General features: G+C 51.4%; 3 protein-coding genes across 3 annotated transcripts in view; 2 read left to right on the top strand and 1 right to left on the bottom strand.

Moving 5' to 3' along the window:
- Positions 1 to 7,487: 7,487 nt before the first annotated feature.
- On the top strand, positions 7,488 to 9,651 carry FBXO46 (F-box protein 46). The gene has a single exon (XM_012653303.1). The coding sequence runs from the start codon at positions 7,560 to 7,562 to the stop codon at positions 9,363 to 9,365; it is 1,806 nt and encodes a 601-aa protein (XP_012508757.1). The 5' UTR covers positions 7,488 to 7,559; the 3' UTR covers positions 9,366 to 9,651.
- A 4,528-nt stretch (positions 9,652 to 14,179) lies between these two features.
- Positions 14,180 to 20,691, bottom strand: QPCTL (glutaminyl-peptide cyclotransferase-like). The gene is made up of 7 exons (XM_012653315.1): positions 20,444 to 20,691; positions 19,804 to 19,947; positions 18,605 to 18,886; positions 17,025 to 17,177; positions 16,825 to 16,924; positions 16,222 to 16,338; positions 14,180 to 14,856 (listed from the first exon to the last, which is right to left on the bottom strand). Exons 1-7 carry the CDS (start codon positions 20,651 to 20,653, stop codon positions 14,711 to 14,713), a joined length of 1,152 nt encoding a protein of 383 aa, XP_012508769.1. The 5' UTR covers positions 20,654 to 20,691; the 3' UTR covers positions 14,180 to 14,710.
- A 705-nt stretch (positions 20,692 to 21,396) lies between these two features.
- SNRPD2 (small nuclear ribonucleoprotein D2 polypeptide 16.5kDa) overlaps positions 21,397 to 23,047 on the top strand; it is a 4,097-nt gene continuing 2,446 nt past the window's right edge. The window contains exons 1-2 of the mRNA XM_012653307.1: positions 21,397 to 21,487; positions 22,867 to 23,047. Of these exons, the coding sequence (XP_012508761.1) occupies positions 21,486 to 21,487; positions 22,867 to 23,047 (183 nt within the window). The 5' untranslated portion in view covers positions 21,397 to 21,485. The remainder of the gene's footprint in view (positions 21,488 to 22,866) is intronic.

Genomic DNA, 23,047 nt, shown 5'->3' with positions numbered 1-23,047 from the left:
CTCACATGCTGGAGGGGAGAGAGACCCTTACTCAGGTCATTGTCGTGCAGCAATGACAGGAGACAAGTGCTGCAAGAGGAAGCCTCAGGAGGAAGGGATCCCTCATAGCTTGAGAAGGTACCAGGGCAGTCCCTAGGGGAGGTGGCACCCTACCTCAGTCCTGGGAGCAGGATTTCTGCAGGGGGCATTGCAGAAAGAACCAGCCGACTTCATAGAGAGGTCCCCAGTCACAAATGTGCAAAAGCTCAGCAGCGTGGCTGTGCTGGGAGCTTGTTCAGTCACTCAAACAAATGCATGTTGCGCACCTATGATATGCTAGGGCGTCGTTTCTCGGACTTTAATGTACACACGGATCTGCTAGAGAGCGTGTCGACGTGCATATGCTGTTTCAGCAGGTCTAGGGGAGGGCCTGAGAGTCTGCATTTCTGAAACTCCCAGGGGATGCCATGTGGCTGCCGCTCTGAGGCCCACACTAAGAGTAGCCAAGTGCTTGACACTGTTCCAAAAGCTGGGGATAGAGCAGTGAAAAAGACAGACCAGAATGCCAACCCTGGGGGAGCTTTCGTATTAGGAAGGGGAGACAGACTTTGTAAGCAAAGTTTATAGTATTAACATATGAGATTATAGTACATGCTAAGGAGAAAAATCAGGGAAGGGGAATGAGAGTCCATGTCTGTTGGGCAGAAGGAGGTAAGGGGCTGAGTCCTGTGGGTATCTGGGGAAGAACATTTTAGGCAGGGGGAACAGTGAGTGCAAAGGCCTCAAGATTGACCAAGACAGTCCATACAGGCCAGGCGCGGTGGCTCACGCCTGTAATCCTAGCACTCTGGGAGGCCGAGGCGGGCGGATTGTTTGAGCTCAGGAGTTCGAAACCAGCGTCTCTACTAAAAATAGAAAGAAATTAATCGGAAAACTAAAAATATATAGAAAAAATTAGCCGGGCATGGTGGCACATGCCTGTAGTCCCAGCTACTCGGGAAGCTAAGACAGGAGGATCGCTTGAGCCCAGGAGTCTGAGGTTGCTGTGAGCTAGGCTGATGCCACGGCATTCTAGCCCAGGTAACACAGTGAGACTCTGTCTCAAAAAAAAAAAAAAAAAGACAGTCCATACAAAGTGCTCAGAATGCTCAATAAATGAAGCTGCCTCCATCAACTTTATTACGATGACGCTTGTATTGCAGTTTAGACCTTGAACTCTGAAGTCAGCCAAAACTTTGACTCAAAGTTCTGCCACAAAGCCATAAACGAGGACAATTACTTAACCATTCTGTGCCTCGGTTTCCTGATCTTTGACAGGAGATTAAAAATAGTAAGAAGATGTGAGAATTAAATGAGTTACTCTTTGTAAAGTGCTCAGAGCAAAGTCTGGCTCATGGTGAGTGCTCAAGTATTAACCTCTGCTGTGATCATCATTTTCTAATATGTTCGTATTGGTTATGATTGTTTATTTGGATGTACACTCCCTTTCCCATGAGCTATTCCTGGTGAGCTTATTGTCACCTCTTTGTCCCCAGCACCCAATCCAGGGCGAGCATGCAGGAGGACCTCAGTGAATGTCAGAGATAAGTTTTTGCCAATGCTCCATGTATGCTAGGGACACAAAAATGTTGACTGTCGGCCAGGCTTGGTGGCTCATGTCTGTAACCCCAGCACTTCGGGAGCTGAGGCGGGAGGATTGCTTGAAGCCAGGAGTTCAGGACCAGCATGGGTAACATAGCAAGATCCCCCTCTCTACAAAAAAATTTTTTAAAAAGATTAGCCAGGTGTTGTGGCCTGTGCCTATAGTCCTAGCTATTCCCCAGGCTGAGGCAGGAGGGTCCCTTGAGCCCAGGAGTTTGAGGCTGCAATGAGCTGTGATACTGCCACTGTACTCCAGCCTGGAGAAAACTTTTTTTTTTAAATCTTGACTCTAAATGTTGGGGGCATTCGGCCAAGAGTATAGATTGTGTGGTTCAGGTCCTTACTGATGTTAATTAATTAATTAAGAGATGGGGTCTCCCTATGTTGCCCAGGCTGTGTTCAAACTTCTGGGCTCATGAAACCCTCCTGCCTCAGCCTCCTGAGTAGCTGGAGTTACAGGCATGCGCCCCTGTGCCAGGCTACTGAATTTATTTTCTCAAGTGATCTCTCCTGAGAGATATATTAAGGTTTCCCATTACAACTGTGGATTTGCCAATTCTCTTTTGTCATTTTGTTGTTTTGTTTTATTTTTGAGATGGAATCTCACTCTGTCGCGCAGGCTGCAGTGCAGTGGCGCCATCATAGCTCATTGCAGCCTTGAACTCCTGGGCTCAAGTGATCCTCCCACCTCAGCCTCCTGAGTAGCCAGGATTGCAGGTGTATGCTAACATGCCTGGCTTTTTTTGTTTGTTTATTTAATGGTAATATCACTCCTCTGCTTGTCTCTTGGTTTGTATTTGGCTGGTCAGTCTTTCTGCATCTTTTTATTTTCCCTCTTTCTGGGTCATGATGTTTTACTATGAATGGATCTTCGTGGAGTAGTCTCTGAAGGCTGACTTAGTGTGAGGCCTTGTGCTCGGCTCAGTGTGTGGGGAGTTAGAAAATCCTGCCTCCGACCCTTCTCCCCGCATGCTGCCCTGGGGGGTTTTACAGTCCAGCAGGAGAGACAGACCCATTCCCATGGGGCTGGGATGAGGGAACCCAGAGGTTCCCCTGTGGGCAGGTGAGTGGTTTCCAGGAAGGGAGTTTTGGAAAGGCCTCTCTATTAAAACTACATTTGAGCAAGACCTGGATGAAATAAGGAATGAGGCTTGTAGAGGTCTGGGGAAATACATTGCAGTTGGCGGGAACAGCCAGTGCAGCCACCAGGGAAGGGAAGAGCTTGGACACTTTGAGGAATAGATAGCAAGGAAGCCAGGGTGGGCACCTGAGTTGGAGCCTGACCCAGCGAGGGTGGGTTGAGGGTGGGGATAAGGGGTTCAGCTCCCTGGAGGAGGGGATGGGTGAGCTGAGACCGCAGAGGTTATACAGTAAAACAGTAGGGGGTGATTCTGGAATCAGATTCCCTGGCTTCCTCTCCCTGCTCTGTGTGACCTTGGGCTGGGAGGCAACCTGCCTTGCTTCAGTTTCTTCATCCATACAGTGGAGAGGATAATACCTCCTACAGAGGGTCAGACAGGGCCTGAATATTCTAACTACTCTGTGTGCCAGATCTGGTGCCCGTCAGGGTCCACTGGGGACGTGGAGTGCTGGGGGTAGAAGAGTGGATGAGACTGGACAGGTAGGGTAGCTGGGCTTTTTCTGGAGGGCACTGGGGAGTCATGGCAGGTTCTGAGCAGAGTGGGGACAGGGTCAGGTTTATAGGTTCGTGCTTTAAAAGACCCTTTGGGTTGCCCTCTGGCAGGCATGTGCGGGGATAGTTGGAAACAGGCAATGCTGGGGCAGGGTTGTGGGGGGACAGAAGACACCAGGACAAGAGCCTGCTAGGAGCCCCCTTTGGGTGTCTCTTGAATCGGCCTGCCATTAAAAGGCCCTAGACCAGCACTGTTCAACAGAAATACGCGAGCCGTATATGTAATTTTATTTATTTTTTCTTTTCTTTTTTTTAGTCCCAGTCTTGGCATGGACAGATATGTGTAATTTTAAATTAACAGGTAATCAATACTTAAAAGTCATCATTAGCTTATTTCTTATTGTTGTCCTGTACTGTGAGCCAGGTTTGGGGCACCCGGTTGGAAAGGCTGAACCCACAGGGCCCTGTCCTGAGCCTTGAATGCCAGGCCCAGAGGCTTAGACTCAGTGCCGCCGTGACCGTCTAGGCTTCTGCCTGTTAGTTTCTCAGGGTGAGGTGATCCCGGCGCCCAGTCTCCCCTGCGGAAAACCTCGGTCCCCACGCTTCCCGACCGAAACTGAGCGCTCTCAGATCTCTCCGCCCGCTTCCTTCCGCCCTGGAGTTCGCAATCCTGGGGCTGCCTGGCCCTTTAAATCTCTACTGTCAATCAGGGCTCCTGTTTAGAGGGAAGGTCGTGCAATAAGCCTGCTCTTGAGTGTCGTGGCCTTTGCCCTGGCCTTGTTCCTCCGTTTAGCTGAACGTTGGTAATTGTTCCACGCTCCCTTACATCCTGCTGTTTCTACCCCACCGCCCCCTCCCGGCACCTCTCGCCTACTCCTCCCTATTTCGAAGTTGGGCCCCTTCGCCGGGGCCTTCCTTATATGGGCACGGCCCCGAACGGCAGCCGCTCATTGGCTGGGGGCGTCACGCGCGCGTCTGTCAACAAAGGGGCGGAGGGAAGCTAGTTGCTCGCCAGCCCGCGCGGTGGCCGGAGGGAAGGAGTGAGGGGGCGGGCCCGCGCCCTTTTCGCGCGCATGCGTGTGTGTTGCCACCGGCTCCAGCCGTCTGGGGGGGGCTGCGGGTGAGGGTGCTCTGGGGGCGTGTACAGGTTTTGAGGGTCATTTGAGGGGTTCTAAAGATTCTTTTGGAGGCGGGTACAAGATTTGGGGAGGTCCTTTTGCATTTAAGCAATATTTGGGGGCTTGGGAAAGTTTTTGTGTGGACGTAGGAGATACTTTGGGGTTCCCTTGATCTTAAGGGACGCCTTGGGGTTTGGGTTCATTTTTAATGTAGAAGGTTGAGTTGTGTTTTACGGGCCTCCTTGGTGGCTTGGGGTGTTTGGTGGGTATAGGATTTGGGGAGCTCCGGGGAGACTTAGAAGCAAAGAGCCCAGGAGTACCAGTTCTGGAGCCAGAATGCCAGAGCTTGCGTCTTGACTCTGCCCGTCTGACCCCGGACGATCTAACCCTTCTGTGCCTCATCTGGAAATAGGAACTAATAACACCACCTGCCTCCTAGGGACTGGGGAGGATTCACAGGACTTGTTAGAACAGCATCTAGGAAGCTCGCAGTGAACGTGCAGTAAGCACATGTCCGCTGTTGAAGCATTTGTGAGGTTTCTTCGGGGATTCTTTGGGCTTTATGAACTATTTATATGGTTCAGGATTAGTCTTAAGTGTTAGGGAGTTTTTGTGTCTTAGTTCCTTTGCAGTTGGAGGGCTTCTGAATTAAGAGATAATTGGTGTGTGGCGGGGTGAGTATAGGATTCCAGGAGACTGGTCGTTTGAGCCATCTGTGAGGTTGGGAAATTTTTGCATGTGCTGGGATCTGTGAGAGGTTCGTTGAGATTGAGCCCTTTTGTGCCGGAGAGGATATTTTTAGGTTTGGGGATTTAACGTAGGATTTGAAAGGTTCTGGATTTTGCAGGAAGGCATTGAGATTCTCCAGATAAGGTTTACAGGATTTTAGCAGGTGGCCAAGTTGTAGAGGGGCAGCCTCTGTAGAGAATGGCCTTTTCTGTGTCAGCTTCTTCCCCTGAGCATTTACATGTACAGGTTAAGTGTATCTTATCTGAAATGCTTGGGACCGGAAGTGTTTGAGATTTCAGATTTTTTCAGATTTTGGAGTATTTCATTATACTTAACCAGTTGAGCATCCCAAATCTGAAATGCTCCAATGAACATATCCTATGAGCATCATGTTGGCACTCAAAAAATTTTGGATTTTTGAGCATTTTGGATTTTCAGATTTGGGATGCTCAACCTCTGTCTGAATTGTCAGTTGATAAACTTAGCTATCTATAGGTTTTGGAAGCTGTGTGGTGATATTTTTAGCAATGAGCTGGGATTTTAAGCAAGGACTGTAAGTATTTGAGGGGTAGGTGGGATTAGGGATTATGGGGGGATAAAGATTCTAAAGATTGGAATTCTCTTTGTAACTGGTATCTTTGAGTGTTTGGAGGCTGTCTGGATTTTGAATGGTGTCTGCAGGACCATGAAGTGAATGGGGTGTCTGTGGAATCAATTGAATTTAGAGGGACAGTCTGTACTGCAGGAATCAGCAAACTTTTTCCATAAAGGGCCAGTGAATATTTTAGGCTTTGCAGGCCATATGGTCTTTGCTGCAGCTATTTGACTCTGCTGTTGTAGCATGAAAGCAGCCATAAACTAGTAAGTGTGTATCAATAAAACTTTATACAAAGACAGGCAATGAGCTGGATTTGGCCTGTAGGCCATCGTTTTCTGACTTCTTAGTTCTGTAGGCACGTGGAAGGTGCAAGATATCTGGAGGAAGATGGGCTAGAAAAAGATTGAGACATATGCTCCTTATCAGTAGGTAGAAAGTACAATGGAAGGGGTGGCCATTTTGGACTCATGACCAAAATTGTCTCCAGATTAGGTCATTCACATAAAGTCACTGCAATGTAAAATAGTCATTATTAAGAGAGCCCTGGGCCAGGCCTGGTGGCTCACGCCTGTAATCCTAAGACTTTGGGAGACCAAGGCGGGAGGATTGCTTGAGCCCAGGAATTTGAGGCTGCAGTGAGCTATGATGATGCACTGCACTCTAGCCCAGGTGACAGAGTGAGACCTTGTCTCAAAGAAAAAAAAAAGAAAGTCCTGAATGAAAGAGTCCGGAAACCAAGTGTGAGAGCTTATTTTTGCTCTGGACCCGTTGTGTCTTAGCTATATAACTCTTCCGCACTCTGAGCCTCAGTTTATCCGTGTGCAACTTGAGGAGGGAGCTAGACTAAGAATAGGCCCTCTTTTCCCAGGGGTCTATGGCTGTGCTTCAGGGAATTACCTGCACAGTCTTTGCAAGGTGTGTATTTTTCTGGGTGAGGATACACAGTTTTAAGAGGTTCTCAGCCGGTAATGGTACCTAAAGCCTGTAATCCTGGCACCCTGGGAGGCTGAGGTGGGAGGATTGCTTGAACTCTGGAGTTTGAGACCAGCCTGAGCAAGAACGAGACCCCATCTCTACAAAAAACAGAAAAATTAGCTGGTTGTGGTGGCGTGCGCCTGCAGTTCCAGCTACTAGGGAGGCTGAGGCAGCACGTAGGATCGCTTGAGCCCAGAAGTTGCATGTTGCAGTGAGCTATGATGATGCCACTTCAGTTGAGCTGGGGCAACACAATAAGACTCTATCTGCAAAAAAACCAAAAAACAAAAATAGAGATGTCAAAGAGCCCCACGACCCAAAAAAGTGAAGAGCTGATTTCTTAAGGGCCTGTCTGGCTCTGATCTCAGATTTTCTCCCCTTACCCAGCCTACACTGTTCCTCCCGCTGTGGGCTCAAGCAGCCATAGCTGTGGGCGGGGCTGGGAATTCCTGCCTTTTCAGGAAGGAGCTGCTGGGAGAGCAGATAGGAAAGGAGAAGCTTGTCTGTCAGTCGGTACTTTCACTTAAGTTTAGAGATTGTGGCAGCAGGAGGTCTCTGGATTGTGAGCAGAGGTAGTCAGGCAGTGGCGTAGGATCTGTAGGGTCCGAGCAAGCTGGCAAGCTAGGGTCACTGTTAAAAGAGCAGCTCATTTCCTCTGCAGCGCTGTTTGCTTACCTGAGCAGTGTGGCAGGGGGATAGAGTTCTTGATGGTTTAATTTGATCTGTTCCCCACGGAGAGGTTGAGGTTTGGTGGTCTTTGGAAGAAGGCTGTTTCCCTGGCTCCCAACCTCCTCTTCCCTGTCTCTAGGTGGCATGTGGAGCCTCCCACCACCATCTAGGTCCTGAGATGCGGTGAACCCTGGCCTGTCTGCCATCATCCCCTAGAATGGACCGCAGCAGCCTCCTGCCCTTCCAGCTATGGTGTCCCCGGCCCTTTGGCACCTACTCACAGAACCAGCCGCGCCCACCTTCCGCGACCCTCAAGCCATCAGCCTGCCCTGAGCCTGGCGGCGGGGCTGAGCCAGACCATGGGCCTGCCCACTCCGAGAACACACCGCCTGCCTTGGCCACGGAGGCCCCCGCCTCCCAGCCTGCTCCACTCCTCTCCGCAGCAGCTGCTGGCGACGAGGGTCGAGTCCTGCTGGACACGTGGTATGTTATCAAGCCCGGGAATACAAAGGAGAAAGTGGCCTTCTTTGTGGCCCACCAGTGTGGTGGGGGCAGCCGGGCCAGCTCCATGAAGGTCAAGGGGCACTGGGGCAGTGACAGCTCCAAGGCCAAGCGCAGGAGGCGTTGTCTTGAGCCTACTAAGGCTCCTCCAGACCCGGGGGGCCGGGAGGGGCCCCCTGCTCCTGAGGAGGGCCCCGCCTCAGCCGATGAAGACCTGCTCTCTGTGGCCGAGATGGTGGCCCTGGTAGAACAGCGGGCCGCCCTGGCCCTGCAGAGCTACCCGCGCCCCGCCACCCCAGCACCTGTGGTCTTTGTGTCTGCTGAGCAGGGCGGACCGGCCAAGGGGCTGGGCTCCGAACGGCGGTCCGGTGGTGGGGACTGCAGCCGCGTAGCTGAGGCAGTGGCCCACTTCGAGGCCCAGCGGGACAGCCCTCCCACCAAGGGCCTCCGCAAGGAGGAGCGGCCCGGCCCGGGCCCTGGTGAGGTTCGCATTGCCTTCCGCATCTCCAACGGCCGGGAGCCCCGGGCGCCAGACGGCAGCTTGCCCAATGGGGGCGGGGGCAGGCCTGGTTGTGCCTACCCTGGCAGCCCAGGTCCTGGAGCCCGAGCCAAGGACAAGATCACCTGTGACTTGTACCAGCTCATCAGCCCCTCTCGGGACGCCCTCCCCAGCAATGTTGAGTTCCTGCTGGCCCGGGCAGATGAAGCCAGCGAGGGTGAGAGCCCAGCCCCGGCCAGGCCCGAGGACACGCCCCCGGCCCCCCCTCCACCCCCTGCCCGGGACTGCGGAGCATCCGGCTTCCACGTGGACGTGGTGGTGACGGGCGTGGTGGACGAGTGCATCTTCTTTGGCAAGGATGGCACCAAGAACGTGAAGGAGGAGACGGTGTGTCTGACGGTCAGCCCCGAGGAGCCGCCCCCACCTGGCCAGCTCTTCTTCCTCCAGTCCCGTGGGCCAGACGGGCCCCCTGAGCCACCCCCAGCTGACTCGCCAGCCACCGCACCAGGGCCGGACGATGCTGAGGGGACGGCGGACACCTCCCTGTGCCGCCTGTACCGGCATGTGTCACATGACTTCCTGGAGATCCGCTTCAAGATCCAGCGGCTGCTGGAGCCGCGACAGTACATGCTGCTGCTGCCCGAGCACGTGCTGGTCAAGATCTTCAGCTTCCTGCCCACGCGGGCCCTGGCAGCCCTCAAGTGCACCTGCCACCACTTCAAGGGCATCATTGAGGCATTTGGCGTGCGGGCCACAGACTCGCGCTGGAGCCGAGACCCGCTCTACCGCGATGACCCTTGCAAGCAGTGCCGCAAGAGATACGAGAAGGGCGACGTGTCGCTCTGCCGCTGGCACCCCAAGCCCTACCACCACGACCTGCCTTACGGACGTTCCTACTGGATGTGCTGCCGCCGAGCCGACCGCGAGACGCCCGGCTGCCGCCTGGGCCTGCACGACAACAACTGGGTGCTGCCCTGCAACGGGCCGGGCGGGGGCCGGGGGGGCCGGGAGGAGGGCAGGTGAACCCGGGGCAGGGCGAGGAGAGCCCACCATGCCTGTCCCTCCCCCCTTCCCTGGGGGCCAAGGGTCAGGACTGGGCCACCAGCCCATACCGCAGTCCAGGCAGCGTTGATGCCCGACCCCCCCACCAGAACTGTGCGGGGATTCAGGGGGATGCCCTGAGAAAGCACTCGGAGTGACCCCCTGTTGGCTTCCTAACTCTTCAGACCCAGGGCCGTGGACCCTCAAGTAGGGTGTTTTTTATCAGCATCTCAATTTCTTCTTCCTTCAGCCCCAACTCCCTCCCTGCCACCCTCTACACCCCAGGGACCCACCAGCAGGGAGCAGACGGCAGCTAATTTTGGTACCATTTAAGGGGTCCCCCTTTCTGGCCCTTCCCCCACAGTCTCCCCCAATCCTTGGTCTCTGGAGCTGTTTTCTCCCAAGAGGCTGCAGCACCCGAGGTTGGTACCTCTCCTAACCTTCCACACCAGGGCTCACCTCTCTAGGAATTGGGAGCCATCAGATCCCAGGTTGAATGTGGCACTTTTTCATGACGGCCTGCCATTTAACGTTTTCCCCATTAAAGAAGTAAAAAATCATTCACCTCAAGTTACCAGTCTTTCCTCTTCCCCCATAGGGGAAGAGACAAAAAAAAAAAAATTGAAGTATAAGAATCCCCCTCCTCCCATTATTTAAGCTCTCGCCATCACTCCTCCCCACCCCCCAATAAAGCTGTGAAGCCCTTTGCCTCGCTCTTGACAGCGTGGGGGGCCAGTGGGCAGGGACTGTGGGTTTGAACTTCTGGGTTGTTTTTCCTTCCACTCTGGGTACTTGTTCAGGCCCTGGGGTCTCCTCACCCCCGGCAACTTGTGTTTCTTTAGAATCTTTGGGTCAACTGGGACCTTGATTTTCAGGCAGTTTGGTCTGGGGTATTTTTGTTTGTTCCGTTTGGGGTTCTTTTTGTTTTTTCATCATCGTGGATCTGGAAGCTTCTAGCGTGTGGCATCTGACCAGTTTTGAATTGGTCCTTTCTATAAAATCAATATTTATAAGGCTGGGCCCAGACTGGTTTGTGTGTTGTTAAGGGAAGGGGGTTGGGGAGAGAAGGGAGTCGTTGGTGGGCCTGTGCGTGGTGGGATGGAAGAAGTAGCGGGAGAAAGGATCCTTCGCCAAGTCCCTTAGCCAGAGATTATTTTCGACTCTTCTCATCTGTGTCGGTTTGGATTTGAAAATCTCAAAATAGTCGTAGCTTGAACAAGATCATTTTTATTTCTTTAAAAATCCAATATTGGGCAAGTATGATGGCCCTCAAGTCATCAGGAGCCCGGGCTCCTCCTAGCTGACTGTTCCATCATTCTTCGGCTATGGCCCTTGTCCTCATGGTCCAGGGTGACTGCCAGATCTCCTAACATTACCATTTTGCTGGAAGGGAAGCCCCCTTCCTCCCAGAAGTACTGTACTCTACTCGCATATACTTCTCGGTGGTCAGAACTCAGCCAGACAGAATGGCTGCAAGAGTCTGGGACATTCAGTATGCCCAGCAAAACCCTTTTACCAAAAATCTTCTGTAATTAATATTTTAAAATATTCACTTAATTATTTTATGAAATAAAAAGGGAATTAAGATATGTTTTATTCCACATGAATAGTTATGAAAAAAGATATCTTTTCAATTTAAATATAAAAAGAGAGAAATGGATATTGAGAGGCAGCTAGCCTCTGACATTCTTATCATGGAATCAGAATTTCCAAAGAGACTAGGATGTATTTTAGTAGTTATTCAGTGCTTAGATTTTATAATCAAAGAGACCTGGGTTTGAATCTTGGCTTGGTTTTGTGGGATTTCAGTTTCCTGTGGAAGCTGGGTTAGATTATTTGGACCTTCCTGCTGAAAACAATTGAAACAAACAAACAAAAAAAATCTTAAAAGCATCAAATAGCCAATGAAATACAGTAGAGACCCACCACCAAGCCAAGAATTTAAGGGCAAGGTACAGGGGGTCCTGAAGCCATTTTTGCGCTGAGGGTATTTGCTTACATGGACAAACATGGATTTCCTGTTTGGCAGCTGTGTTGAAACAAGCAGGCTCTAAAGCTACCCAAGGTGGGGAACCTCATAGGAGCTGGGATCTCAGAGAACTATGAGCTCAGGTAGGGACGATCCAGAAGATTGCAGAGATGTTCAACATGCTGAGGGGTGCAAGAGATCAAAGGACAGAAAAAATGGACCCTGAGAATTTTGGTCATAGGCTGGCCCTTGGTGCAGGTTTGCAGCCAGCTTCATATCACCTGTGTGATGCAGGGTATTTCCGAGACATCGGGCAGAAACAGACACAAATCTTCTGGTGGACGGAACTGCCATGTAGAATCCCCACAAATAATTTGGCAGGCAGTGGGTAATACACAAACACTCATGAGAATAAAGCAGTAAGAACAAGAACACAAAGGCTTCAGGTGGTGAAACTGTCAATCACAGATTATAATACAACATTTATTTTAAACCATGTTTAACATTTTTAAAAGAAATGCTTGGAATTATAAGTAGGGAACTCAACATTGTAAAAAAGAAAAAAAAAATGGCCTAGCAGATGGGAAAGAAAAAACCCACCAATAAAGCCTAGAAATGGAAAATACAACAACTAAAAACTAAAAGCTCAATGGCTGGGTTCAATAGCAAGTTAGACACAGCTAAAGAAAGATGGAACTAGAGCTGGGTCAGACAAATAGCACAGAAACGAAAACAAGAAAATACGAAAGGTTTTGAGGCTAGAGTAAGATCTGACATTGGCATCCCAGAATGAGAAGAGAGAATGGTGCAAAGACGATATTTAAAGACATGATGGATAAAAATTCCAAACTGATAAAAGACACCACTAAGCCCAATGAGTTCCAAGCAGGATAAAGAAGAAGAAATGTACTCCTCGACACATTGTGGGGCTGTGTGGTCCTGGGCGCTTGATTTCTCTGAAGCTCAGTTTCTTAATCTGAAAAAAGAGTACTAACAGTTCTTCAAAAGCTTGATAAGTAAGACATGCTCAACAATTGTTACTTAGCAAATACACTGACAGCCCCTTCACAGCGTGAAGCTGGGGGAGCCCAGGTTTGGATAATGAATAAGAACTGCGGGGCCTGCTGACTTTGAGACCCGGGGAAATATCAGTTTGCCAGACGCCTGCAGCCTTATCTGTAAAATGGGTCTAATAATCCTTACCCCAGACGCAAGCCAAAAATGTGCATGAGCCAACTGAAAGCTTCCCGCTACTTTTTGTCAATAAACTGTTCACCAGCACAGGTGTTTTTCCGGAAGGGAGGTAGGACATGGGGTTGGGAGCACAGCTGTGGGTGAGAATCTGGGCTCTGTAAACAACTGGCTCGCACGGAGGTCTCAGCCACGTGCCCTGCAGAATGAGAACTGAAGTTGTCGCCTACGTGCGGATTTGGGGGGAGACTAAATGAGTTGATACATGTAAAGTGTGCGTGGCACATAGCACACACCGAATAAATGTCAGCGGCTACGGAAGAACCTGAATTGAGGACCTTCTGTTTATCCTCAATCATTTGATACCCAGAGCTTCAGCCTGGAAGGCCAGTGCTCACCTTCCCTATTTAATAACCTCCATCCGGGCCTGGCGTCCCTGCTGCCTACCAAGTCTCCCTCAAAGTCACAAAAGCAGCAGACACAGAGCCTGAAACAGGACTCCGCTTCTAGGCTCTCTCCATCGTAGGATCCTTTTAGGCCCAGCGCTGTGGCTCACGCCTGTAATCCTAGCACCCTGGGAGGCCGAGGCAGGATGATCCCTTGAGCTCAGGAGTTCGAGACCAGCCTGAGCAAGAGTGAGACCCCGTCTCTACTAAATATAGAAAAAATTAGCTGGGTGTGGTGGCGCCCACCTGTAGTCCCAGCTACTCGGGAGGCTGAGGCAGGAGGATTGCATGAGCCCAGGAGTTGGAGGTTGCTGTGAGCTAGGCTGACACCATAGCACTCTAGCCCGGGCAACAGAGCAAGACTCTGCCTCAAAAACAAAACAAAACAAAAGAAAAAAACAGATGTATGATTTGTAAATACTTTTTAATTTAAAAAAAAAATGGATCCTTTTGAGTAAGTTTGCTGAGCAGCTGGGTATGCACCAAAGCGTGTCTTTAAGGACAGACTGTCCCAAACTCTGTTGACCATGAGACTCCCTCAGGTATTTGTTAGAGTCCCAGCTGCTCCCCGGCATTCCGGTCCAGGAGGTCTGGGGTGGAACCTGGGAGTCTACGTCTTTTACTGAGCACCCTAGATGAGTCTGAAAATTAGGTGGGGTTGGGAAATACTTCCTTACTGGTCATATCCACCACCTCACACTGCTGTACCCATGGAGAAAGACAGCATGGTCTAACTACTTTGCAGTGAATCTAGATCTGTCCTAACCATTTCTACCATAAATGTTCTCAAACTTTTGAAACCCAGTGTTTCCCAAAGTATCTTCTGAGGTACCCTAGTTCTATGAAGTGTTTCCCAGTAAAGGGGTTCCATAGTGAAATACTTTTGGAACCCCTGCGTTCTCCATGTTCTCTTGAAAATTCACATTGTGCAGTGAGGAAACTCAATGTTGTCTCACCTGCTTCTTTGATCTCTGACCCCCTTTTTCATGCAATACTATTTACTAGTTCTGCAGAGTATGGTGGGGTTTTTTTGTTTTGTTTTGTTTTGTTTTTGAGAGGAGATCTTGCTATGTTGCTCAGGTTGTATTCAAACTCCTGGGCTTCAGTGATCCTCTTGCCTCCGCCTCCCTAGTCACTGGGACTACAGGAGTGCGCCACCACGCCCAGCTTACGCAAAATATGTTTTGCAGAAACACTGGTTTATTGCCCATTGGGTCTGGCAGATCTGGAATTGCTAAGTGTAAGCTTCCATCTCCTCTGTTTCTGTTTATGAGCACATCTTCTGTGGGCCCACACGCGAGTTAGGTTAGGACTTGTGCAGTAGCAAGGCTGCTGTTCTGTACAACGAACTGACACAAAAAGACATAAACCACAGAGAATTCATTTGGTTGGATGGTGTTGCTGCTCCAGACGCCAGTCCATGGTTTGCTGACCAGAAGAACATCATTTGGCTCCTCTAGACTTTCAGACTGAGTGTTTACGGCAGGGCAGGGGCCAAGTTCTTATTCCTTTGGCTCTCACCCCACAGTGGTCTCTTGAGATAGTCAAAGGAAAGAGAGTCTTCAATCACAGCACAAGTAGGAGCCAAAGGCAGGAAAAACCAAGGCAGCACACCAGGGGTGAGCCAGCCTGAACTCCCCTGGCTGCAGGTGCCCTTGGCATGTCCCCTGCTGGGCGCTTCTCCCTCAGAGTAACGTCCCCGTGGGTGTCGGGCCAGCAGGCTAGAGCCCCAGGTATTCCGCCAGGAACACGGCGAGGATGCGGCTCAGGTTGTATACCGTGGGTGGGTGGAGATTGGCCTCGGTGTCCGCGGGCGTGTGCCAGACAGAGGGGAAGGGTGTGGAGATGAGGTGGAGCACGGGGACCCCTGAAGGTGAGAGAGGAGACTCCGTCAGGCCCGCTGCGGCCAGCCACTGACCCAGGAGCCCAGGCCCAGGCTCTGGGTAACCTCGCTTCCCCTGAACACACTGGGGGAAGATGCTCCATTTTGGCACTTTAAGAACTCTGAACACTGATTTTAAGTGTGTGAGGGTACAAAAAATGCAATATATCTATTGTTTTCATCACATAAATTAGAGACACTCAAAACTTAATGGATTGTGGAGAGACCAGAAAATGAGAAAGATATCCCTGACCCTCCTTGTAAGGTAATTAGCCTCTTTTTCTCTTTAATAGTTGCCTTTATGCAGTATTTGATGTATTCCAGGCCCTAATCTAGGGCTGGCTACACACACACACACACACACCCCATTTTATCCTGACAATAAATCCTTTAAGGTAGGTAAGGGGGTACTTACTTACCCCCCATTTACAGATGTGGAAACTGAGGCACAGAGAGGCAGGCAGAGTGATCAATAAAGAAGGCATTGTAAGGAATGCCTATTTGTTGAATGACTAAATTATAGGGTACAAATTTTAAAAGCAGTTTTTAGCACTTACTATATGCCAAGCACTGTGTAAGCAGGCATTTTGTAGACCTGATCTCATAATCACAAACCTGTGATTATGAAGGTTGTATGTATAGATATCTTCATTTTCCAGAAGAAATGGGGCTCAGAGAAGCTAAGTGATTTGCCAAGTAATTAGGTCAGCCAGTGGCAAAAGGCAGATTCTAGAACCCGGACCTGTCTGAGTCTAAAATCTACATTCTTAATCCCTCTCCCAGATGTTTTCAACCTTGGCTGTACGTCAAAATCATGTGGCAGCTTTGTAAAAATCGTGCGGAGGCCCAAGATTGGGTTCAGAAAGCCTAAAATATGATTGGGTATTTTTCTTTTGTTGTTGTTTTTTTAAACATTCTTTGACTTTTTTTAATTAAATTTTTTCTTTTTTTCCCCCTTTTTTTGTCATTCTTTTCCTGTTGGTTACAAATGACAAAGTTTTTTTTCTTTACTTTCTTTCTTTACTTAGAGATGGGGTCTCACTATGTTGCCCAGGCTGGATTCAAAGTCCTGGGCTCAAGCGATCCTCTCACCTTGGCCTCCCAAAGTGCTGGGACTACAGGCGTGAGCCACTGCGCCCAGCCAAGGTCTTTACATGTATTAGGGCATTCAATCCCCTCAACAATACTCTAACATAGGAACTATTGCCCCCATTTTACAGATGAAAAAATCGAGGCACAAAGAGATTAAGCAACTTGCCACCAGTCCCCCACCCTGGGAAGGGGCCGGGGCCAAGTGAAATTTGTGGCTTCCTTGGACCTCCACCCTCCATCCCTCCCTGCAGTAAGTACCTCTGCGGAGGAAGGGGATGTGGTCATCTTCCACAGAGCCAGGGGGCTCCCCGGGTTGGAAGTACATCACTTCCTGGGGATGAGACTGCAGCAGGTTCAAACGGTGCAGACGCCTCTCTGGAGGTGGTGGGGGTTAGAGAGCAAGGGTTAGTCCTCAACAGCCAAAGGTCCCCTGTTCACAGATCAGAGAGGATGGTCTGTGGTCACCCCAACAAGAATTAATGCCAGTTACTCCTCACCGTGGCCTTACTCTGTTGCTGGTCTCATTCAGCCCCCCCGAGTCTAGGAGGTAGATGCCCCTGTTATTACCATCATGCTCATTTTACACAAAGGAAGTTGAGGCTCAGAGCGATGAAGCCACTTGTCCAAAGTCACAAAGCTGGTAAGAGGCAGAGCCAGGACTTGGGACCAGGGCTGTGTCACCACAAAGCCCCTGTGTAGTAATCACTATACAGTTTGCTTCTGCTCTAGTTCCGCAGAGAGACTAGGAAGGCAGAGGGAAGGCTGGATGAGCCTTTGGAGGGAGGGCCTGGCCCACCCCGCTCTCCCTGCCGCACCCCAGGCTGAAGCCCGCCTCTGCCTCCATCCTTCCTCCACCCTTACCGATGCTCCTCAGCCGATGGAACCAGCGGAGCGTGCGAGGAAAGTGACTGTAGAAGGTCGGGTTGGCGGCTCCCAGGAGATCAAGAAGCATAAAGAGCTCCTGGGGGAGAGGCTAGGACTGAAGGGCGCCAGCGGGATACTGCCGACCCCGCTTCACCTTCTCCCTCCCCGGCCAGGACCCAGTGGGACCCCGATCTTACAATAGCCTGGATCCTGGTGGGGCCCGGACTGTGGGGCATGGATTCCATGAGCTGGGCCAGGTGCCGGGAGCCGTAAAGGGAGTCCTTGGGTCCCCACTCCTTCAGCGCCTCTTCGCCATCCAAGAAGAGCAGTTGCAGGGTCACCGGAGCTGCCTGTGGGAGCAGCAGGTGGCCAGGGCCAGCTCAGGGCCAGCCTTCAGCCTCAACCCACCCACATTTCCTGCCTCCTTGCACAGCTGAACAGGACAAAGTAGATGTCCTCACTCAGAACACGGTGGCCAAGGGCATAGACTAGGAGCCAAACTGCCTGGGATCAAACCCACACTCAGCTGCTTCATAGCCGAGCAGATGTGGGAGAGCTACTAACTTCTCGAAGCATCAGTTTTGTTATCTATAAATGGAGTCAATAATGATTCTATTCTTAAGGTAGGATTTGAATCCAGGTCTTCAAACAGTGCCTGGCATATAATAACTAACTAAGGGTTAGCTCTGATTATTATTCCTCAAGTTCAGTTTGGAAAGAGACCCACGAATGAATAATTATGCAAACAGTGAAAGGCAATTGGGACAAATGCTTCCAAGAGCTGCAGAGTCCTGAAAGAGCAGAGGAAGGGGGCGGGGGAATGACCTGGCCTGGGGAGGGTGTTGGGTCTGTCGGGAAGAGGTGTTTGCACTGAGGGTGGGTGGGAGCTGGCCCGGCAAATGTGGGGCAGAAGAAGAAGTATTCCCAGCCAAGGGAACAACACGGACCAAGACTGGGGCCAGGGAAGGGGTCAGAGAGGTTTGAGAAGAGACCAGAAGGGTTGGCATGGGCCAAAGAGTTTGGGTTTTGGCTCCCCAGGGGCACTTGGGAGCCACTGAGGAAGTTTGAGCAGGGCAGGAGCATGATTAGATTTGTGTTTTCAATCATTCATTCATTCCACAAATGTTTATAGCCATCCTACTTTATACCAAGCAATATTTTGGGTCCAAGGAATACAGAAGGAAACAAAAGTCCCTGCCTTCATGGAACTTATTCTAGCTGGGGAGACAGGCAAGCAGATCAACAGAATGTACCATACAGCATGGGATGGTGACAAGGAGCTGTTTTAGGGTGGTTGGGAAGGCATCTTTGAAGAGGTGACATTGGAGTGGACACCTAAATGAAGGACAGGAACCAGCTAAGAAGATATCTGAGAAAAGCACATTCTATGCAGAGCAAGCAGCAAGTGCAAATGCCCTGAGGTAGGAGTGAACCTTGTGGGTTTGAGGGCACGGGGAGGTGGGTATGGCTAGAGTGGAGTGAGCCAGGGGTGAGGGGCAGGAGAAGAGATGAGAGAGGTAACAGGGCATACTTCGTGGGCCAGTATAAGGATTCTGGCTTATGCTTGGAACGAAGGGGGAGCCATGGGAGGGTTCTGGGCAGAAGGACAGGATCTAGCAATATCTGACATTTGGGAGGTAGAAAGATTGCTGTGGCTCTATGCATGGAGTAGAGGTGGGAAGACGAGAGGGATGACAAATGCCCAGGCAAAGGAGGGTGGTGGCTTAAGAAAAGGTGGAGGTGGCCCACCGCCCCTTGCCCCACTCCTGCTCCTCACCTGCTCCTTGGCCCTGCTCAGCTCCGGATCGAGGGCCTGGGCCAGCTCCAGTAGCAGGGCACAGGGCACAGCTGAATCCGTGGCCCCCACAAAGGGGGCCGACCGGGGTGGGAAGAGCTTTGAATCATAATGGCAGGCGAGGGTAAGGTGACGGGCAGCCCCTGGGTCCAGCGTGGCCACCACGTTGCCAAAGTCCAATGGCCCCAGGGGCGTCGAGGCTGTGAAGGGATCCAGCTCCACATGCCAGCCTGCTGGCAGGGCCCGCAGCGTGGCCTCCAGGAACTAGTGGTAAGAGAGAGGTGGGAGGGTGGACGGGGACTGGGGAGGAGGTGGGGAGAAGGGCCATGTGACCTGAGCCATGCAGAGCGGTCCCGCAGACCTGCAAGTCCCACTCCAGTTTAAATCTTTCCCTTGACACACTTCTGCTGAGTACCTACTGGGTGCTAGACGTTGTCTTGATGCCAACAACACTAATCACAGCTTACTCTTAAATACCTCCCATTATGTTGCAAGCTCTGTTCTAGGGACCCTACAGGGTAGGGACTCTCAATGAATGACCCCCTTTTGCAGATGAAGAAACTGAGCCCCAGAGAGATTAAGAAACTAGTCCAGGGCTGCGCACCGTGGTTTATGTCTATAATCCTAGCACTTTGGGAGGCCGAGGCAGGAGGATTGCTTGAGGTCAGGAGTTCGAGACCAGCCTGTGCAAAAGTGAGTCTAGCCCAGGTGACAGAGAGAGAGAGAGAGAGAGAGAGAGAGAGACACTGTCTCAAAAAAAAAAAAAAAAATGGAAAGAAACTAGTCCAAAGTCACAATCTAAGAGGATGAGGTAGGATTGGAAATCAGGCAATATATAAATGACTCATTGCTTTCAGGGAGGTAATATAATATAGAAACATTACAGCACCAGCTCTGGAGCCAACCTGCTTAGGTTCAAATCCCAGGTCTACCACTTATAATATTAGCTGTAGGATTTGGAAAGTATATAACCTCTCGGGGCCTCAGTTTCCCCATCTGCATAATGAAGATCATATTGGTACCCACCTCATAGGACTGTTTGTTGCTCGCACCTAGCACAAAGTAAGCTTTTGGCGGGGGTAGTAAGGTGGGCAGTACAGCCTGGTGGTTTGTTACTGGCAGGGGCCTCTCCCATTCCCTAGCGGGCTGGGGGTGTCCGGAATTGGAGGTAGGGCTCTTACCTTTCGGACCTGGAGATTGCCGGGGCTGCCTGGGGTTCGCACAACCAGCAGGGGGCGCAGATAAGTGCCCCAGAAACGCTGCGGGTCCAGTTGTGCCACCACCTTCCGCAGCCGGGCTTCGGGGAGGCTTCCGATTAAGGGGCCCTGGGAGGAAGGTGGGATGGGGAAGAGAAGAATGAGAGCAATCTTATTCCGACCCTGCCCCAGGCGCCGTCGCCCCAAGGAACCCCAGTTCCTCTTCGTCATCTGTGGCCTCCAGCATAGGAGACTTCTAGGATAATTCTTGGACTCGGGAAAAGTCCCTCCAAGCCCATCTGGTCCAGCCTACCTCAACCGTGATGGGGATACCGACGCCCAGTTACAGAGAGGAGAGAGAGGAAGGGACTCTTCCAAATAGCTGACTTAAGGCTAGAACCCTGAATTCCCAGTCTTACTGCTCCAGACCCTTCCTCGTGAGGAAGAGCTGCTATTACAGAACAAGCCCGAAGCCTTATTCCGTTGGTAAGGGCCATGCGCTCAAATGACGGCGATGGGGGCACCTGCGGCTAGGGCCGTGCAATAAAGCCACGTCAACCACAGACGTCGGGGAAGAGGAGGGAATGAGGGTCCCCGCGATGCCTGGGTCCCTTCCCGGACTCACCCGCAGCTCCCTGCCCGGCGGCAGCTCCTCAGTCCTGTGGTGCCAGCCGCTCCAGATGGTGTAGAACGCCGAGCCCACGGCCAGCGCCAGCAGCAGCAGGGGCAACAGCTGCCCCCGCGGTAGCAGGCGGCGCTTCGGTGGTGAGGGTGCCCCCGTGAGGCCACGTTCCCCGGGTCGCAGCCGGGGCCGCCCGCGGCCCCCGGAACGCATGGCAGCTCTGCCCTGAAATCGCTCCGGGACCGCGGATTGAGTTTAGGCCCGGCCAAGTTCCACCCCATGGAATCAATGGACCAATGAGCAGCAAGAGCGACTGCACCATCCCACCCCCTAGCGAGCAGGGAAACCAATGGGAACTATGATCTTGAGGACACGCCCCCCCCGGGGTTTTAGGGTTGTTCCCCTGAGGATTGCACCCCCTCCCCGCTCCCCCACCCCCTCGCCCCCAAAAGGGAGCGCGAGAGGGGTAGGCTCCGCCTTCGTGGAGGAGGGAAAGCCAATGATCAGCGTTTGATCGTGGAAAACATTCGACCTCTCGGGCGCAGGTCCATGCCCCTCCCGGATGTAGGCAAGGGATTGGTTGCGCGGGGTCGGAAAGATCAATAAACACGTCAATGAACAGTCCCTGGGGTGGAAAAGGGGCGGTGCCTATCGCCGAAGCGAGGAGCCGATTGGCTTCGCAGAAGCCGCGCCCCCGAAGGCAGGGTCGGCGGGCATTTGGAAATGGCGTGTCATTTCCCTCCTTTGACTTATACCGTTCTGTAACGAAATGGGTTGAATCAAACTCCCTCTCTTTTTCTCTCCATTGTCATGGACGTCTGCCTCGTATGGTCCTGAATGGCCTAGAACCACTACTCGAGGCTTTGTTCTCGGGGGCGGGGATCACTATGGCAACAGGCCACGCCTCCACATGGTGGTAGGTTTGCGCAGGCGCCCACGGAAGTGGGCCTGAGGAAGCGGAAGTCCCGCCTGTCTCGCGCCCTGTTTCCTCAGAGGCAGAAAAGCAACGCGGAGAGAGGAGTGATCTGAGAGCACAGCCACCACCATGTGAGTCTGGGCTGGGCTTAGGCGGCGGGAGTGAGGTTGAGGGTGTAAATTTAGCCGATTAACGGTGGAAGGGGACGAGCAGAGCTGGGGGCGGAGGCGGAGGTTTTAGGGATAAAGTGGTGTACTCATCTCCTGATGAGTTTGGGAACCAGCATGGGGCCTTTGACGGATCGTGAGTTCAGGAGACTGGACAGCTTTATCAGATAACGGGCTGGGGACTTTCCTAGATAATTAGTCCCGTTGAAATGATTGTTCAAGGGAAGCGATTTTACGAATAAAGAACCTGGGAGGGGAGCAGTACGGACTTTCAGGAATAATGAGGTAAGGGATTTATCAGGATAATTTGAGCGGGAAACGGGTGTCTTTTCGACCTAATTCGCGACTTTTTCGGATGACGAGTCACTGGCAAGATTTTGCATACTTATTCCTTCAGCAAATATTATTAATACATTGATTGTTCATGTATCAGGCACGATACATCAGTGAATGAGACCTACCCGCCCCCAAGAAAAAACTCTCTTGCTACAGCTTATAGGAGGGAGGGGAGACAGGCAATAAAGAAAATAATAAATAAAGTATATGGTGTGTTAGGTGATCAGGGCTGTGAATAAAGAAGCAATTGAGCAGGCTGAAAACAATGGGAAATGCCAGTAACTTAATAACTAGCACAGAAGGACACATGGGGAAGGCATCACTTTAGCAAAGACCTGAAGAAGGGGAACCATGCAGATATCTGGCGCTTCCAGGCAGAAGGAAAAGCAAACGCAGAGGCTCTAAGGTGAAAATTTGCCTCACATTTTAAGGACCACCCAGGAGGCCACTGTGGCTGGAGCAGAGTGAGAGAGGGGGCAAATGTAGACAAATGCAAAAACTCTGGGTTTTACCTTTTACACTGAGATGGGAGCCATAGAAGCGTTTTGAAGAGTGACATGATAAGATTTAGGTTTTAGCACAACTCTTCAGAGTGTTCTGTGGAGAACAGATTGTCAGGGAACATCGGTGGAGGCAGGGAGATCAGTAAGACTCCAGGAGAGAGATGATGGAGGCTTAGGCCATGGTAAGAAATGGCCATTTGCTGACAGATTCGATATGGGATGTAAGAGAGAGAGGAGTCAAGTTGACAGTTTTTGCCCAGAGAATTATCAGTGGAAATGGGGGAAACTGTGGATGGGGTAGGTTGAGTGACCTGGACCTCAACCTGGGACGTGCGAAGTTGAACATGTCTGTTAGGCATCCAGGTGGTGATGCCAAGAGAGGAGACTGAGCAGGAGGATGGGCGTGTTCAGCAAGGTTGGGGAGACACTAGGGGTGAGGCCTTGGCCACCCATGCTTGCAGCTCCGGCCGCTCTCACCTCAGGGTTCCATACTTGCCCATTCAGGAGCCTCCTCAACAAGCCCAAGAGTGAAATGACCCCAGAGGAGCTGCAGAAGCGGGAGGAGGAAGAATTTAACACTGGTCCACTCTCTGTGCTCACACAGTCGGTCAAGAACAACACTCAAGTGCTTATCAATTGCCGCAATAACAAGAAACTCTTGGGCCGTGTGAAGGCCTTTGATAGG

This window comes from Propithecus coquereli, unplaced genomic scaffold, assembly GCF_000956105.1.
Source record: "Propithecus coquereli isolate 6110/MARCELLA unplaced genomic scaffold, Pcoq_1.0 Scaffold42, whole genome shotgun sequence".
Lineage (NCBI taxonomy): Eukaryota > Metazoa > Chordata > Mammalia > Primates > Indriidae > Propithecus > Propithecus coquereli.
Note: the sequence above shows the minus strand (reverse complement) of the source record. Positions and strands in the feature narration are given on the sequence as shown.